At 46.0% G+C, this 17,388-nt stretch overlaps 4 protein-coding genes and 1 non-coding gene across 5 annotated transcripts; 2 read left to right on the top strand and 3 right to left on the bottom strand.

Moving 5' to 3' along the window:
* Positions 1–6,598: 6,598 nt before the first annotated feature.
* On the bottom strand, positions 6,599–11,171 carry LOC126556726 (zinc finger FYVE domain-containing protein 9). Its single transcript, XM_050212188.1, has 4 exons — positions 10,954–11,171; positions 7,093–10,880; positions 6,873–7,034; positions 6,599–6,804 (listed from the first exon to the last, which is right to left on the bottom strand). The coding sequence occupies exons 1-4, from the start codon at positions 11,036–11,038 to the stop codon at positions 6,643–6,645; spliced, it is 4,197 nt and encodes a 1,398-aa protein (XP_050068145.1). The 5' UTR covers positions 11,039–11,171; the 3' UTR covers positions 6,599–6,642.
* Positions 11,172–11,689: 518 nt separating this feature from the next.
* Positions 11,690–12,145, bottom strand: LOC126559350 (protein UXT homolog). Its single transcript, XM_050215496.1, has one exon. The coding sequence runs from the start codon at positions 12,135–12,137 to the stop codon at positions 11,694–11,696; it is 444 nt and encodes a 147-aa protein (XP_050071453.1). The 5' UTR covers positions 12,138–12,145; the 3' UTR covers positions 11,690–11,693.
* A 1,098-nt stretch (positions 12,146–13,243) lies between these two features.
* Positions 13,244–13,657, top strand: LOC126559482 (uncharacterized). The gene is made up of 2 exons (XM_050215647.1): positions 13,244–13,318; positions 13,400–13,657. Exons 1-2 carry the CDS (start codon positions 13,244–13,246, stop codon positions 13,655–13,657), a joined length of 333 nt encoding a protein of 110 aa, XP_050071604.1.
* Positions 13,658–13,851: 194 nt separating this feature from the next.
* On the bottom strand, positions 13,852–14,403 carry LOC126567223 (mpv17-like protein). Its single transcript, XM_050223455.1, has one exon. The coding sequence runs from the start codon at positions 14,401–14,403 to the stop codon at positions 13,852–13,854; it is 552 nt and encodes a 183-aa protein (XP_050079412.1).
* A 713-nt stretch (positions 14,404–15,116) lies between these two features.
* Trnak-cuu (transfer RNA lysine (anticodon CUU)) lies at positions 15,117–15,189 on the top strand. The gene has a single exon. It is a non-coding gene; the product is annotated as a tRNA-Lys (tRNA).
* The last annotated feature ends 2,199 nt before the right edge of the window (positions 15,190–17,388 follow it).

The following is a 17,388-nucleotide window of genomic DNA, read 5'->3' on the forward strand; positions in this document are numbered from 1 at the left end:
TGCATCAAATCTATTTTGTTTCGTTTCGTTATCCATTTTTGGAGCACTTGGTTTTGCGATGTAACTATGCTTCAGAGTTCTGTTTGGTTGCTTTGAGGCACGAAAAGAGCGCTAAGCCTATGCACTCATCATTCCAATTCTTCTGACGGTACTTATGCTGGCACCGTATTTTTTTTTGCAATGTCCCCCCCATCCGAAAGTTCAAGGTAAGCCTGTCTTCTCTTCTTCTTCTTGGCTTAACGTCCTTTAGAGGTCACACGCCGGCCATCGAAACGGCTTACTAGACTTGCCGATACCACGTAGTTGGATAGTCATCAGCCCTCACTACGGGGGGACGGCCCGGATGGGATTTGAACTCTGGTCCTGCCGTTTGAAGACCGCAGCCGCTGTCGCCTGTACCACCGGCCGCCCCCGGTTAGTCTGTTTCTGAAAGACAGTTTTGATGTACCTTTCTAGCCATGCTTTGACGTTTCTGCTTTGATTTTCCTTCTTGTCTGCCGGACCAAGTTGAATTTTCTACAGCATTGGAGCACAATTATTTGGCTACGTTGCAGCTCCATCGTTCATAGTAACTGAAACAAGCATGATCATGCCAAAACCATTCCATAACGGGGAAGAGTGCACCAATACCTACTCATAGGTGTCAAAAAATTCCATATAGCACCACTGGGGGCTCTACTATACATAAGACAGAGTGAAAAATTCTAAATGTACAGTAGTTTAATAGCTAGCTAGCCCTGATGGCACCCTCATCTCGATTGTTCGTAAACATTTTCACAAAATATCCACTGGAACTCTGAAACGAATACTTGCATGCAAAGAAGGAACCGATCAAGCTAAATTATGTAGCCAACTGCGACGTCCTGGTCATAGGTTTGAAATGACATATCAGTGGCAGATTAACCTATGAGCGGAGGTGGCGGCTGCCAAGACCGACTTTCTATGTCTGATGGTTCTGTTTCGTTGATCGTCAGGCCATTACTCGAATATTTCTCAGTGGTCTGGAACTCCTATGCCAGGGTTAACATTCAACGTATTGAGTGAGTTTAGAGATCCTTCACCAGGTTTGCTATTCTTAAACTGTTGAGAGATTCTGCCTCCGTTCTACCTTCTATACTGATGTATCTTATGAATCCAGTTGGAATAAAGGAAGTTTAAAATAACAGGCCAAGAAAATTGTTGTACGAACATAGGAAGAGGTACTAATTTTCTATCAATTATCATCCACAAACTCCTAGACATTAAATCAAAAATAAAAAGAGAAAGGGTACAAAATTCCAAGAAGATGTTCTGTAAAAAATTGTGTCTTAAGAAAAATATGAAATTGGCTATGGCTATCTCCAAACGAAATTCTTCAACTCCCGTAAAAGATAAAAATTGATCCAAAATCCTTTTCATTTTTCCAAACAAGTACATTTGCTACATCGTTTGATGCAAAGAAGCAAATACACGTTCAGCTATCAGAATGTAAATCTCCGTTTTCTCTTGAGCTTAACCTATCCTCCCGCCATCATTGCTCATCCGACATTTGATCGATATTCGCTATTCCAACACTACACCAACGCTTGTATTTTGCTGCACAAGGAAAAATGCATCCTAGAGATTGTTGTGGTCAATGTTTCCCACCATTTACTAATTGAGCGTGACTCAAGACCGGCCCTCTTCCTCGCCGAGATAGAGAGGCGTTCCGTCTAGAGCGCGAGGGTCGTGCCATGACGATCAATCTGACACGGACGCCCCAACAGCCGTCCCTGCTCTCTTATCGTCCTTAAATCTCACCGCTAAAGGGTGGATACAACACACACACAGCATAATCGGACACAATCAGACAGGTAAAGAGAATGTCCGTAGCAGTACCGCAGCAGGGATGGAAGGCATCAGCAGCAACCAACAACATGCTACCGAGATGGGTTCGCGGTTCGATGCGCGTGAGATTAATTGAGATAATTAATTTTAATTATGAAATAAATTTTATCTCCATCTTTTCTCACTTCATTTTGCCCGCCCGTCTTGTGCTGCTGGGAGGCATTTGGGCGCTGCCGGGAACGAACTCTCGGTCAACATCATCTTGGCGTGTTTCGGGCGATAAGCTAGAACCAGTCGCGCGTGCGAAACATGCGCTCCCTCCGGAAGAGTATCCAAGGAAGACACACGACGTGCCGTGCAACAAGATAAAGACGCATACAAACATCGGGACTAGGCTTCTGGGCTCTACTAATGTCACTCACTCGCTTCTCTAGGGTCACCACAGATGACAGAATTAAGAAATGAATTAAAACTTCACTTTGTGCGTTTTCTTCAAGTGCAATAGCGTGGGGGTTGATAGAAAATCGAAGTGCGACGTTCGCTGTTTGCAGAATTCGATCGATCTTCTTTGGCGTTCCCAGTTGCGGGTGTATGCGCTACCCGTAACCTAGGGCATGCCATTCCGATGTGTCGTTAATGTCGGTCGGATGCGCGGGAAGCACTCGTAGGACCGCGTTCGAGATTGAGATAGCAAGACTTACACCCTCGGCTGATTTCCAAGCAAATGGAGTGACGCTCCCGATTCGCCGACACTGACCTGTGGTCGGTTGGTAGTGAGACACTTTTTCTCGCTGCTTAAAGTGACATTTTGACTGTTTATGGATTAAGTCTGCCAAGGCGGAGTTGCGTGCGTCAACTTTACATTAGTGTCAGTCAGTCCCCAAACGCCACCAACACTCACTCCCTGATTTCGCTTCGGATGTCTCCACTAGTGGGGCACAGAAAGCCTCGGGCAGACGATTAGCTGCAGACGGCGATTGCGATTGCGGCCGGCGAAGATTGATCGATTCTGCCCGGCAACCGAACAGGAGTCATAAATGTGCTCGAGGATCAGTTTTAATTTATATCTGCCCCATTCGCGCGGTCTTACAACCATGCCTGCGTGGACATTGGTGTTCTGAATGCAGCTAGAAATGCATCCCGAGGCTGTACGATCACCGGCGGGCAGTACTCCCAGCATCACGAACGCATCGATCGCAGGCAACATGGAGCCAAGGTACAAAGTTAGCAGTTGGAACATACCGGTCACCCCTTCACTGAGGGTACCCATCCACACGAGAGCTTCAGGGAGCTCCTTTTGCATAATAGTTTGCTACTCGAGCCGACTGCTCTTCACTATCGCAACTATCGCCTCGCACGCACGGGATCGCGGCGCTCATAAGCGCAAAATTGACAATCGTTCATTTTCTTCTGCTGCCTGTGGGCTGCTCGTTCCGATTCGCAGATCAGTCTGTCTTTTGGCTTCCTGCTCCGCGTGACAGTGGGTGTCAGACTATCTTGCGCGACCGATCATCTTCCCATCTTGCGTCCGCATCTTCCGGCGCGCACGACTCGTGAAGGGCCTCCTCTGGCCGAACCAGTGCGGGGTGGAAGAAGAAACCAAGAGAGTGAATTTCTTTCGCACCATCTGGCAACTGCCACTCGCACACTTCGAGGGCTCCTTTTTTTGCAACATCGTTCCCTCTGTCTCTCTCTCTCTCTAATCCGCCGCGTTTGCCAGGTCGCACGACCAGTGTTGTGTGTTTGTACTAATAAAACATTCGATATCTTGCAAAAGTTCGAGTCCTCCATCACCGTCTGCCTCAGCATCACCTCACCAGACCATCCGGAGAAGGATCATCGTCATCGGTGTGCCATCATCGTCGTCATCTGTTCGGGCTCATTATCGTCATGACTAGGCGCGATTGGCGCAAGGGGAGAAAGGGCCAACCGCCGACGCGAACCGCCGTTACGGATCGCACGCGGGGAGATCGATGATCCTTAATAATAAAAAGTACCGTTTCCGACCAATGCCACCAGGAGTATCTACAGTCTCCAGCCACCTTCCACTCGCACACCGGAGGCGTCGAAGCGAAAGTGTGCTTTAGGGCGCACATTTATTGTATGTCATTTGTAATGCTGGGAGGCCTGTCTGTTTTGCACACCAGCCAGCCTTTCCCTTCTTGGGCTTGCGCTTGTGTTGCGTCCGTTGGTGATTCTTGTTTTGTTTGCCACCGTGCTCCACCTCCGCCACCTGGATCCGCTTCCGCTTATCGTCCATTCAAGACGCAAAACTCGCGCTCCGCAGTTGTATACGATTCTGTTGTTTGGTTTGCTGCTGCTGTTGCGCGATGATTGCTATTATTCTTCTTGTTACGATTGGTTCCCTCCACAAGACCCTTGCGGCGAATGCGTTCGAGAGCATGCGAAAGGGAGCGCACACCCTTTTTCCACCCTCACGGTGGCAGCAGCAGTGGAGTTTGCGCGAATGCTTTGCAAAATCTTAAGCCGCTGCACCACTAGGTTTCTACTGCACTATGATATGCAAATGGATTGTATACACTCTACCTTAGCGAGAGCTTTTGAGTGATTGGATGGAATGCTGCTCAAGAGGTCACCAGTTGCCGTTGCACCGTGTGCTGGTACCCAATCCTCAGGCACCAGCAAAAAAAAACGGCACAAGCGATACGGAACGGTACGCACTGCAACCCGGTCGGAGCAGTTGGTTGGGATGGTAATGCTTCTTCGGAAACATGCGGCAGTACATACGGCGGTGGTGTAAAACCAAGGGATGCGCATGTAATGCTCGGTAGGTATCGCCCAATAGTTAATTATGCCGCGTGACTGACGTAATTATGTAGAAAGAGGTTACGCGGATTTGTTTGCCGTTTATGCTCGACCGAGATTCATTTATCCGCTCTATTCGCAGCAACGCAGCATCCCGCCCGTTATTTGGCCTTGGATGATGATGATGGAGATGGAGGTTTATTGTGCGGCATTGGATACCGACATTCACATCGATCTGGTGAATGTTTCACTAGCTTAGAATACAGCTAATTCCAGTTCGAATAGACTTTAAGCTTTAGCAAAACTACAGATTAGATATTAGATTCTCTTGTAGGTAAGTTTAACTTTTGAACAACAGTAACGAATACAAAACAAAAAACATAAAAAAAATGCAAATGTCCTCCGCTTGGCCCATTCTAGTCGTTTAGATGTGGCCAATTCTCAAGACCATTGCAAAGAAACTAGTTTCATAGCTGAATTCTTCTACCGTTGGTTGATCGATCGAATTGCAGACTAACAAATTCATCTCGTCCCTCAACCATTGTATCTTTCCGGCTTTGGCTACAGTTAGGACATCCTGGCACATTTAGCCCTCAGGAACTCAAGCTCAAAAATGGAAAAACACTCTCGTCCACTGCATGTGTAAAATTGAAATCTTCTTGATTGCAGGACTTAATACAAACCGTGGTAGGACACGTTTTCATTAAACAGTACGCCTCCGATTTTCGTTGCTTTGGGTGTTATCGGAAGTTATGATCGCACCAAGGTAGCTTTGCTGTTCTCTCTTCTGTATGAAACTTCTTCCCTCTTTACCGAGCATGGATCTGGTAGACATGGTTTCGAGCCAATGAACTTGCTGTGCTTATCTGCGCCGCGTACCGAATGAGGCGCCTTTCTGGCGGAGTATGAGTTCAGTAATCTCATCACGTGCTCCAACCATCGCAGCCTTCCAGGTTTGGCCATCGTCAGGATATCAACATCCTGGAAGTCACGCAACTAGCTCGTAATTATTTCTCTTTCTTCGAATCGCTTCCGGACTCAATTGATCAGGTGGTGAGAGTGATGATCTGTTCCTATTGGCGTATAGAAAAGCGATTTTCTCCAACAAATCAAGCTTTATAGCTGCCTTAGAGAAAGTCTGCAGATGATAATTCGAGATAGGAGGTAGCATTAAAGACTGTGATAGCTGGGAAGTAAGCACTGTCCAGCCTGGTTTGTCAAATATCAGCTGTTGGATGAACGTCTAGTGGTTAACACTTTAGCGCAAAAAACCATTCTCAATGTGTTAAAATCATACGTAAATCACCACGTTGGTTACGTTGGTAGGTGCAGTCGTGTGCACTAATATATATATTTACTATTATCAATGCATGCAACTTGGCCTGAACATTCGCTCTGAACGTAGTAACTATCATTGTTTGCAAAATATGCCAATTGCTGCCATATTGCGTCAACCCGGGTTTTTTTGTTTTTCTATCTGTCGGCACTAAAACTTCCAAATCATATATAAATATTCCTTATCCCGCATTCCCTATCCGTCCCACCTATAAACAGCGACGATAATAAACATGTGACTGGCTTCTTCCGTTTGTCCTTTCAATAATTTTAACTATATATATAAGAAATATATATATCTATATCTATGTATATATATATGTATATGTATAATCTATATACTCTATATAATTCACGGCATGCACCTGGTGTGTATGTTTCACGTTCTTTCCGGTCTCTTTCTTCATTCTAACTTTTTCCCCGTCGGTTTGCTATGCATTCCGACCGCCTGTCCATGTGTCCGGATGACATCATATCCTTTTACCTGTCACGCCCGGCTAGCACTTGGTTTTAATTGGTTTGTTCGAAGCAAATATTACAATCGGGCGCCAGGACAGAGCGACGCGTTAGGAGGGAAAAAAAAGGTAAACACGGTAGAAGCTTGCCTTCCGAAAACATTTTACGCAACCACAACAAAAACCAACGCATATGGAAAAAAACTCATCGTAGGCAGACGGTTGTTCTGCTGCTGTTGTCGCCGGGGAGTTCCTTCACACTCAGTTCTAGCGTTTTGTATTACTTGTCAAGAATGTGGAATATCAGTTCAAATACAATATCATGCTGATCGAGATGCAGCGCTGTAGCCTGTCTCTCCAGCAACTCCATCACTGCCTGGCCGAGCGCATTCGAGTACAGTGGTGCTAGCTTGTTGCCACCACTGCCCGCGACATACGAAAACTGGTATAGAGAAATGCACCATTACTACCCCTCATTAGGGAAGAAGAATGTTTTTTCAGCACGCTTACCTGTCCATGGTTGGATGTAATCCGAAGGGCAAGTTTGGTATGACCGTTGGATGCCAGCAGGTCCAGATACTCGATCAGTGCCTTGCAAGCCGTTTTTGCGACCGTTTCCGAAACCTTCGACATATTGATCGGATCACCGGGATGATTAGATTCTTCGTCTCCCTAAAAGCATGGAAGAGTTATGTCAAAATGCTCATTCTATCGCGGATAATCAACATACCTTCAGAATAAAGACTTCCGTCCAGCGGATGATGTGATTCGAGTTGAAGTAATCCGTTCCGCGGTGCACCCGAATGCTCGGTACACCGTCAAACGCTTTGCGATCGATCGGCGAAGTAACGCCAATGTTAAAGTTCAAATCGTTTGCCGTCCACTCGATCGAAACCAGCTCCTTCTGGCTGTCGTCTCCCTCGGTTGGACCGCATACGATTTGATAGTCTTTCATCGCTTTTAGCGCTTCTTTCACGAGCTGCAGCTTTACCGGCGGTATTAGCACCCTCAGACCATCCTCCAGGATGGTACACCTTCCAGTCAGACCGGAATTGGGCTTGAGTGATCCATCGAGCACCAGGAAACTTGCTCCAGTTACCTTACGCGGTTGACTCTCGATATCGATCGCTTGTGTCGTATACTGAGTCGCTTCCGGACACCCAGATTCCGTGTTCTGTATGCATACCAAGTGTCCATCGGCCTGCTTGCTAAAGTTGCCACCCACAGCCATCAGTTGCTCGCTTGAACCGTCCACCACCTTCACCATCTGCTCGTACCGATTGCGCGGTATCAGTATGCTCGTTTTGTGGTCCTCCAGATGGATTACCATCCCGCGCACACTCGGAATGGTGTAGCTAAAGTGTCGAAAATCTGCCAACAGATTCACGATCGTTTGGGCTATTTCCACGTACACCGATTCGCGCTCTCGTTCGCTCACGTGCGGACAGGGATAGTATTGGTAGAGTGCTCCGAGGCGTAGCATCAAACGCAGCGGAAGTATCTTTGCCCACGGTACCTCCCAGCGGTGAATTAAAATACCGATCAAGTACGGTGCTTCGGGCGTAATGACCGCTTTCATGCACTGGTACGTCGGGCGTACGTACAGAAATCCGCCATGGTTCTTGGAGCCAAGGAAGTTGTTCGATCGGGCAGGAGAAAATCCAAGCTCCGTAATTTTGTGTCCCCGGTTCGCCTCGCAATAGATTTCGTTCAGATGCGTAAAGATGTCTTTCGGAAGTACTCGCGAATCACCCAGTACGAGCAGTATGATAATCTCGTCCTGACCCACATAATGTAGTCCACGGGTGGTGAAATTGATCACAGTCCGATTAATGCAGCATGCCAACTCCACCACCGTCACTAGCACGTGGAAGTTTTTCTGTATCGCAAACGTGAGCGTTACCTCGCGCAATCCTTCCAGCAGCGATGCATCATTTTCGATCTCAACCAGCTTGCTTTCGGTTGGACTGATCCGTTTCAGCACGGGCGGCAATTTGTTTTCTTCCGCTGGAATGAAGCAAGTTAGCTGTGCACCGGCACGGGGAACTGCACTGGCATCGGCATCATCCGCACCGGGCGGTGTTTGGACGCGTGGTTTGCGAGACCGCGGAGGAGACGTGCGTGTCGGTACCGCATCCCAGTTCTGATCAAGTTCGGTCAGATCGCACCCGGGCCGTATACCATCGCTAAAGATAACGTTTTTGTCTTTGCGCATGTTCCGTGGAGCCCCGGCACGCTTTAGCACACCCACCGGCACCATAACCGAGATTGGCGACAGAGGCTGAGTGCTAGCGGCGGCCTGCTGCAGTGGTGGAATCACCGAGCAGTATTCCATCGGATTATTTGGATTCGGCTGTCGTTGCTGATTACTGCTCAGCCCGGCTGAGATTAAACTTCTCCCATCGGTTACCATTGAACCTGCCAGCTGGTGATGCTGATCCTCTTCCATCGCTTGCTGCTGCTGAATGCTCAGTATCACATCACACTCGATGCAGACGCGTGCCTCTTGGTCACCCAAATACTCCAACTTTGCCTTCAAACAGCAACAGGACGAACAGAGCACCTGACCGCAAGCCCGGCAATGGTGGCGTCTTTTGATGACGGAAAACTTTTGGTTACATTGCATGCAGAATTTGGTTGAATTGTCCGGCACCCAGAATGGTTGTATCTTGCCGAGTTGTGCCTGTGCTGGGCTCAGCAGTGGTGCGACTGTTATTGGAGCGGCGATAGGTGATTGTATCGGGTCGGCAATAGCCAAACGTGAGCCATCCTCCACCACTCCACCGTGCGGCGCTGTTCTACCTTCAATCGAGGCAGCAAAATCATCCGAACTGGTAGAAGATAACGTGAGACCTTGATCCGGAACAATAGCACGCGATGAGGGAGGTGTATGGCCTGGTGAGGCGGGAATGTTACCTTCCACCAAGCCACTTCCTTCACTCACTACTCCATTCCCCAACTCTAGAGACGTTGGTCGTTCGGGATGCGATAGGCTCATCCGGTTGATTTCATCTTCCGGTGAATCCATCAACCGACGTTCCGATTCCGTCTCTGTGCAGTCGATGAACTTGATCTCGCTTCCATCCTCGTCAAGCTGGAAATCTTCCGAAACTTGCGTATCGGCCGGAATGGGAATGTCAAGTTCGGAAACCATTGCCATTGCTCCTTCCAGTGGTTCCACTGCTGGAGCGCCGACAGTCTGAGGAAGAGGCGTTGTGGCCGCCACAGCCGCCGTCGCTCCCATTGCCAAATCGTTAAATTCCAGCGTAGAAGCTTGCGATATCAAATCGTCCTCATTGTCACCCCGGGATGAGCTTGGACTTATTTCATCGTCGCTACGACTGTCGATACTGTTTTCATCGGCACGATCCTTCACGATCGGCGCACCGCTTTCCAACACCGCAGGGACACGTTCAACTTCCGGTTGTGTTTCTACCGTAGTGTCCGGCAGCGTAACCGATTCCGTGTCCGGCTTCGGTGGCACAGTCGATTCAACGTTCACGCTACGGAAGTCAAACTCTTCCAACTCCTGCAAGTAGCTTTCGAGCTCCGTGTCGGATACATCGTCCATTGTTGATTCGAATCCGACCACCGGTTTGCGGGCATCATCCGCTTCCGGTGCCTTGACGGGCCGTTCCAAATCGTCCTGTGCTGTCGTTTCTATCTCGTCCTTCGCTACCGGCGCTCCTTCCACCAAACCATTTGCCTCCCTGGCACTTTTTGTCAGGTCGACCGCCACAATGGAGGAGATGGAAGAGATTCCTTCCAGATTTATCACATCATTGCTCAGCGTATCCGAGTACAGGCTATTCTTGTACGAAAAGGCCGATGTGTCCTGTGCATCGGCGGTGGTCGCTCCCTTCCGTGCAGCTCCTTCGTTTGTGGTGGCCAGCGTGGTCATTGAGGACGTATCCAGTACGTAATCATCGGCGCTAAGTGACGATAATTCCTCGGGAAGTTTTTCGTGCACGTGACCAAGAGCACCACGTTCATCTTTCGCTTTGCGATTGTCAGCGTCTTCAGCATCGCTGCTGGACGCGGATGAGGACGCTGATGAGGACGATGACCGCGAAGAGGAATGTGCGGAAGAAGATGCCGAAGATGAGGCTACTCTTGACGAACAACAGGACACCGACGACGCTGAAGAGTCGGGTGATGTCGTGGGGGAGGACACAACATGCTGCGGAGACGTTGGAACAGAGGATGACGTTGCTGCGGCCGAGGATGTTTTCACATCGGATGAAATTGAAGAGTTCGAAGGAGGCGTTAGCAGCGGCTTTCTATCGCTTGGTATGCCCAGATCGTGAGACTCCTGTAGGCTTGTATGCTTTGCACCACCCAGTTCCGTACCGCCGGCGTTCACGTATTCGTTCAGGCTAGAAAACACTGTTGACACATTAACTACGTTGGCCTTAAATTTCAACTTTTCCTGGGAAACGGTAGCCGGCCCGACTGCTGCCTGCTCCTTCGCGGTGCCATTCACTGAAACGCCAGACTCACGAACGCTCGACTTTGTGTCTGTAGGAAAAAAAGAGGCACGCAGAAGGTCACTGTGTGTGTCACAGAATGTTCCTTCAAAGACGATACCTACCCGACGCTCGCGTAGCAGTACTGGTGCCATCATCTTCATTTAGCTCTAGATCATCCAACACTTTGTCAATGTCCACTAAATCCATTGTGTGGGTTTCTCCGATGTACACAATCGGAACCGCCCTTTATGTGATCGATCAAGGACACTCGTTTGGCAATCCTCCACCCCAAGCTAGCACAGTGGTGTTTTCATATGGAAAAGCTTGCACGATCCTTTCGGCCTTCGAACTGCAATCGAACAAACCATTAACCTGCAACAATTACAGAACAATTACGATTACGGCATCCCTGTGTTTTGTTAGCTGCTCTTATCACTTTTGTCAACATCGACCGTTCCGTCACGCCGTATCAAGGAAAGACACGACTAAAACGTTCTGCTATGTTTCGCATGCCTTACAAACACAATAATTACCTAAATCTCCGATCAAATACTATTTATTACGCCGAATTACGCCTGCACATAGTTTTTGCTTTTGCTTACAACCTGTTTATCATCCGTCATACCAGACAGCATGAAGGGCAGGTTCTGTCATGATGCAGCATTTGACGTTTGATGGGCTCCAGAGAAATTAAAAAACGTTTGACAGCTGATACAAAAAACGATAATTTTCGAATGGTTTGTTTTGTATCAAAAGAGAAGGCAAAAATCCATAGGAAATCGAAAAACCACAACTAAACGTTTGAAATTTTATTTCTCTTCACTTTTGTAACGTACCATAGTTTCCTTCTGACATTTTCCCACTATCGGTCATCCTGCGTTTTGTGAAGCTGCTGTGCATCTCCTATCACAAGAAGTGCCAGCTTAATATTGGCCCTTGTCTCAATACTCTTTTCACGCACAATATCTGCCTCCTTCGTTAGCACTTTAATCTTCATTTCCACATAGCGTATGGCTTCCTCGATTTTAAACTCTACGTACACCTTCAGCCCAACGTCTACCAATATGTGATCGACGTTTTCCGCTCGAGCCTTGATGAACATGTTGCCGCCCACATTAACTTGCGTCTTAAATTCACTGCGATTCTCTTGCGTTAGGATAGTTTCAATCATGTGCTTTAACTGCACATATTCCAGCATTTCCGCATTCAACTCCTTCAGCCGCTTTTCATATACCCGCAGATCTTCCTTCAACTGCTCATTGATGAAACGTTCCACGTTTTCAGTGGACATCCGCTGTGCTGTCATTTTGCGCTTGAGATATGAGCTAAAAGTGAATGAATCAGGTTATTTTCGTCATGAAGTATTGTTTGTAGAAAAGATTTGTACTTACGAAAGATGTAAACAGTACAAGAAAGCGAGAGCCCTGGATCAAGGTGGACAACACGTGGTTTGATAGCTTGTTTGTTTCTAGATCCAAATACAGTTTTACAAACCCAATAAAGGACTAAACGCTTCCAAAATTACCAAAACACTACAGGAATCTGCCAAAATTATTTCGATTGGTTTGTTTGGTTTGCATTTTGCTATGTTTACATCCCGAAAGCAAAACAAGAAATGACATTCAGTAAAGATGACCCAACTAGCAATTCTATCATGCCCATGCAGCATGTGTTTAGCGTGTGATGAAACATTTCAAGCAGATTAATTGGAAAAAACCGCTATCGATTCTTAAAAATCGATAACTATTTTATCGCATACATTTAACGATATTCATAAAATATGAGTAAACATTTAATCAGTGGGTTAAATATTGATGTTTGCTGTGTTCAAACGATAACTTCACCAGCGCCATCTGGTTCAGCGCCATGAGGTTGATATAGCGCTACCCAATGGCAACCACCTTTCATTGAATTTATCGATAGATGGCGCATAATTAAGTTGTGTTTTTTATTCGAATTTTACAATATTAATTTTCTTGTAAATTTGAATTTGTAATTGTTTCACTGTAGTTTTGTTTTTAAAATTTGTTTTCTATAGTGTTCTATTATAATTTATTAACTTTGTTTTCCAAGCCAAACACAGTCTTAGCCAAACCGTCATCAACATACACACCTGTTACAAATTTCATGAAAATGAACATAAAAAATAAGAATTTTTGCCAGGCATTAAACAACGTTGAATACTGCTGGTCAACGGAACACTGCGATTGTGTAATTTGATTATATTTGATCATATGAACGTTCGCCAATTTCTTTAATGAGCTCTTACTCACATGCTACAAGCGAATCCAGCAATTGCGTGCACGTAAACTGAGCCAATCTGTTACCATTAACAACTGTCGTTGTGTATAAAAGCTGCTGATAGGACAGAAAAATGTTTCTAATGTAAAGTGATCGATGTGAGGACGAAAAATGGTTCATAAAAGCGATCTTGTTGTGATAGTGCTAGTCTTTGCCGTTTCGTTCAATAATGCAGCAGGACGAAGTGTAAGACACCGCTGTAGTGCAAACCAAGAAGTTATCTATGTCTCTATATGTTTTGTTCGTATATAATTTATCTCACTCTAGTTGGACCGTCCTAGGCGGGAAGTGGTGACAGATGGAATCGAGGTAGAACTGTCCACGTCCGGTGAGCAAAATCGAGCAGCAATTCCGGTGATCAGCGACATACAGCGGGTAGAGAAAATAGCTGATCTTTTGATATCGATCGGTGAACATGTGATACCTGCACTGCTGGACGGTTTAGCCGAACAGGTCACGGCTGCTGCACCAGAAAGAAGGTTTCTACATCACGTGGACAAAACCTCTCCAGAACAAACATTGTAGCTGGTGACTAGGAATCAAAGATCTTTAATGATTGCAGTACAATGTCTAAATAGAAGATAAATAAGGAATATCTATTTATTAGCACCATTTGATGTGGACAGAATTTATACAAATTTTTTAAGGGCACATTTACAACCAACCTAAACTGTTCTCTAGTACTATAGTAATCTATAGTTCAATGTAGGCAACATTGTCTACGCCACCTGTTGAATCGGTTGCTGCTTTTGGCTTGATTTCGAATACGCCAAAAATGTTGTCCAGATGAGACTGAAGAATCCGGCAATGACAATCTGGTTCTTGGGTTTGACCAGCGAAAAGTTCAACGTCTGCACGACTGGCCAGTAGAAGAATCCCACCTTGTAAGTGTCCCAAAATTTGGACCGAACCTCTTCGCCAGCTTGCTGCTGCGATCGGCGCTCCAGGATGCTCATGCCATAGAAGAACAGAACGATCGCGAACGGGTCATATGCACCCTGCTCAGTGAACGCTTTCGCCAGCGACGACCGAACGTCCGTCCGAGGCCACATAATGTTGGCACAGCGCATCCAGGTGTAGAGCATGGGCGCCGACACGAACGTACCGTACAGGCTGTAACGCAGACAACGCTCCCAATCATAGTTTTTGAGTCGCTTACCCTCGAACGTTTGCTGTATGAGGCATCCGGCTGGCCAGAGCGCCGAGTAGGAGATCATGCCGCGGAGAATTTTGTACTCATTGGTCACCTCTACGATGAACTTCCACCACATGTTGTCCGGGTGAGGGTCGTGTAGTATACGAGAGTCTTAAAAAAGCAAAAACAAAACTGGAAAGAAACAAAAAACGAAAACGAAAACCAAATGAGACACCCGAGGAATGTGTGTTACTTCTTCTACCGCGATAGGAACACGTGTTATTACACCACCACCGGAGACAGCGATGAAAAATCAATAAACTTAAAGTAGGCCAACAGTCATGGAGTAGGGTTGGGGAGACGGGTGGAAGGCGCGCAGGTCCGCGACGACGCGTAAAGCATCACACCTCCACACAGACGACGAACGGCCGCGTCAGCTGACTCGACGGTGTTGATGGTCAAAAAGCAAGTTCAAGGTTTTTGTGCCTCCTCCATCAACTCGTTCTTCACTCTAGCACGCACGGCCAATTACACGAACACGTATAAGGTTTATTCCAGACTGACCAATGCAATGTTTTTTTTTCAATAGAAGGTGCATGATTTTGCTAAATTTTACGGTGGTTTTATTGCATTTTTTAATTATACGTTTTATGTCCATCAAGAGTTGGTATAGATTTTTTTATAATAATGCATCTATATTACAAGGAAACACAAATTGGAATAAAAATTTGCTTCTAACTAAAATTGTTCAAACAGTTACGAACACGCCTTCTCATATGTAACTAACTAAATGGAATGTGTTGAGGGTATTGTGTTCATCTAATGCATTTAGCCACCATATTATCAACAGCCCGGCTAGCTCAGTCGGTAGAGCATGAGACTCTTAATCTCAGGGTCGTGGGTTCGAGCCCCACGTTGGGCGCGCGAAGAATTTTTTTACTTTTAGAACTTTTTTTACTTTTAGAACTATCTGCCATCAGCTCTACATTTTATTTTATATTCAGGCCAGGATTTTATTGTCTTCCTTTTCGCAGTTTCCCTCAAGCCAAGCATCACAGAATCTGAGAATGGCAAAACTTTCGCCATAAGGAGGCACAACGATATAACATTAGATTTTTGCCTTTATCGATCGGAGAAGCTACAGAACGCTAAAAGAAGAAGAAGAGTGCTTCGAGGCATAGTTTTGTGCATAGTGCAACTTTTGTTGAAAGTTTTCTAATTTATGCCGTCCGTTATCTCTGCGCTTATCCACCGGAATAGTGGGGCAAAATTGTGGTCAAAATGGGTTTTCTGCACACAGAGCTAGGCACTACTAGGGGAAGGAGTGCTACCGATGAAGGCTTTTCCTTCTCCTTGTGAAACCTTGTGCCAGGCATGCCGGTGTTGGAACTGTAATTTAAAGAAATTGTTAAGCGTTTACTTCACCACAAACGTGCGCGAGAGTTACGTGTCGGGGTTTGTATGCAAATTCTGCTGCACATGCATTCCCGGACCCGGAGAGCTTGGGGGAAGGAATAAAGATAGTTCCCCGTGGCGCTAGCAAAAGGGTTGTTCTTATCGGAGCAATAATTTATTATTCATACTAGCCGGAATGTAACGAAAACCACCCTCAACCACCCTAACGCTTCCGGGCTTTTGAACGGTGATAATTTTCTCGTGTGGGAACTGCATCAAAAACACACCTTCCAGTGAATTGATTGAAGACTGTAGCAGCAGCAGTAGCATCAGCTCATTTAGAGAATGTGCTGTAGAGTTTGTATTATGTCCCGTGAGAAAAGCCTTCGGAAAAGTGTGCTTTTGTCATCGTTAGCATGATTCCGATTTTTCATGCATCATTTCATGCGCCGTTTTCTGCTGGAATTAGTCATGGTGATGGCGTGAGTGGTCCTTGCAGGCAGGTACGTGTGCATTAGCATCATCACCATCATCATCATCACGTGATAGCGATTGTTAGCAGCCAATTTTGACGGATTGTTCCCTGCAGCAGTACCGCCAGCATTACTAAAATGTGACGATAGTCGTTGTCCTGACACACAAGATAACGACAATCTCATAAGAGAAAAATAAAAAGCTACAAGTGGAAACAGCCATATTCCAGAAAAGGCATTGGCAACCACACACAGCGCGACTACCACCAACCAGCAACAACTGATTCGATCTATTTATCTGTCGTATTTATCTCTGGCCTGTCTCTGACCGACGACGTCCATCTCTATCAACATACGCCGTCTGCAAGATATTGAGCACAGTACGGTAATGGAAACATTCCACAAAGTGATGGTGTGTGTGTCTGTTGTGAGGAATGTGTCCGTCCGGCATGTAAGAGTGCCAGAGCGTGATCTTGTGGTGGCACGTTGCTAACAGCATAATTACATATTTACCACTTGCTCAGTGACTTTGTGCTTTGGAGATTTGAAAGTTGCTCTCGAGGGTGCTTCTGGCAATCGTCTCCGTTCAGAAATGAGCTCGAAATTGGTGTAGAATATGAGGCACGAAAGCAACCATATGCCGCTCTACTCGAGTGCAATGGTGAGCATTCAAGTGCATCATTCGGTTGCACCAATAGCTAGGAGGATGACGTACGAAAGGTTTCTGTCTACTGCACTGACGTCAAAGCAAATGAGGGTTTCCTTTTATTGGAACAAATCAAGCATTTTATTTGGTAGTAAATATAAATATTATAGACAACAATATAAATGCAATGTTGTTGTTACAATCTGATGATTAACGGTGGCCAAAACCATACTACAGGAGCCTTGTTTTAAGTAGAACGTTAACAATATTACTTAAGATTATTTGATCATAATTGATTTTTACAAACTGGTAAACGATACGAAACAGGAAAATGCTGTCGTCGCGATGCTAAAAATTGCTTCAACCGTTCAAATTGCTGTGAGTCAGATCTCTCTACTGGAGACAGGGTCCAGTCGATTTATGTGCTCAATATTTTTCTGCTCTACGTGGGATGCGTCTGTAGAACGACAGTGGTTCCTCAGCAAATCTTCCATTGTTCATAAGAACTATTTGGCTGGAAAACTTAGACTTTGAACGTGGAGAGTTGTTTTACGTTTTACGTTTTTTAAGCTTTAAAATCTTTTTATCTTCGTTTCTATTGGCACTA

This window comes from Anopheles maculipalpis, chromosome 2RL (genome assembly GCF_943734695.1).
Source record: "Anopheles maculipalpis chromosome 2RL, idAnoMacuDA_375_x, whole genome shotgun sequence".
Taxonomy (NCBI): Eukaryota; Metazoa; Arthropoda; class Insecta; order Diptera; family Culicidae; genus Anopheles; species Anopheles maculipalpis.

What these genes read in the sequence shown, in the direction of transcription:
- LOC126559482 (XM_050215647.1), top strand. Translation starts at nt 13,244, where the DNA reads ATGGTTCATAAAAGCGATCTTGTTGTGATAGTGCTAGTCTTTGCCGTT. An exon ending in ATAATGCAGCAGGACGAAGT is followed by an intron (nt 13,319 to 13,399) that starts GTAAGACACCGC and finishes ATCTCACTCTAG; the next exon opens with TTGGACCGTCCTAGGCGGGA.
- LOC126559350 (XM_050215496.1), bottom strand. Translation starts at nt 12,137, where the DNA reads ATGACAGCACAGCGGATGTCCACTGAAAACGTGGAACGTTTCATCAAT.
- LOC126567223 (XM_050223455.1), bottom strand. Translation starts at nt 14,403, where the DNA reads ATGTGGTGGAAGTTCATCGTAGAGGTGACCAATGAGTACAAAATTCTC.
- LOC126556726 (XM_050212188.1), bottom strand. Translation starts at nt 11,038, where the DNA reads ATGGATTTAGTGGACATTGACAAAGTGTTGGATGATCTAGAGCTAAAT. An exon ending in TACTGCTACGCGAGCGTCGG is followed by an intron (nt 10,881 to 10,953) that starts GTAGGTATCGTC and finishes TTTTTCCTACAG; the next exon opens with ACACAAAGTCGAGCGTTCGT. An exon ending in CGGAAGTCTTTATTCTGAAG is followed by an intron (nt 7,035 to 7,092) that starts GTATGTTGATTA and finishes CCATGCTTTTAG; the next exon opens with GGAGACGAAGAATCTAATCA.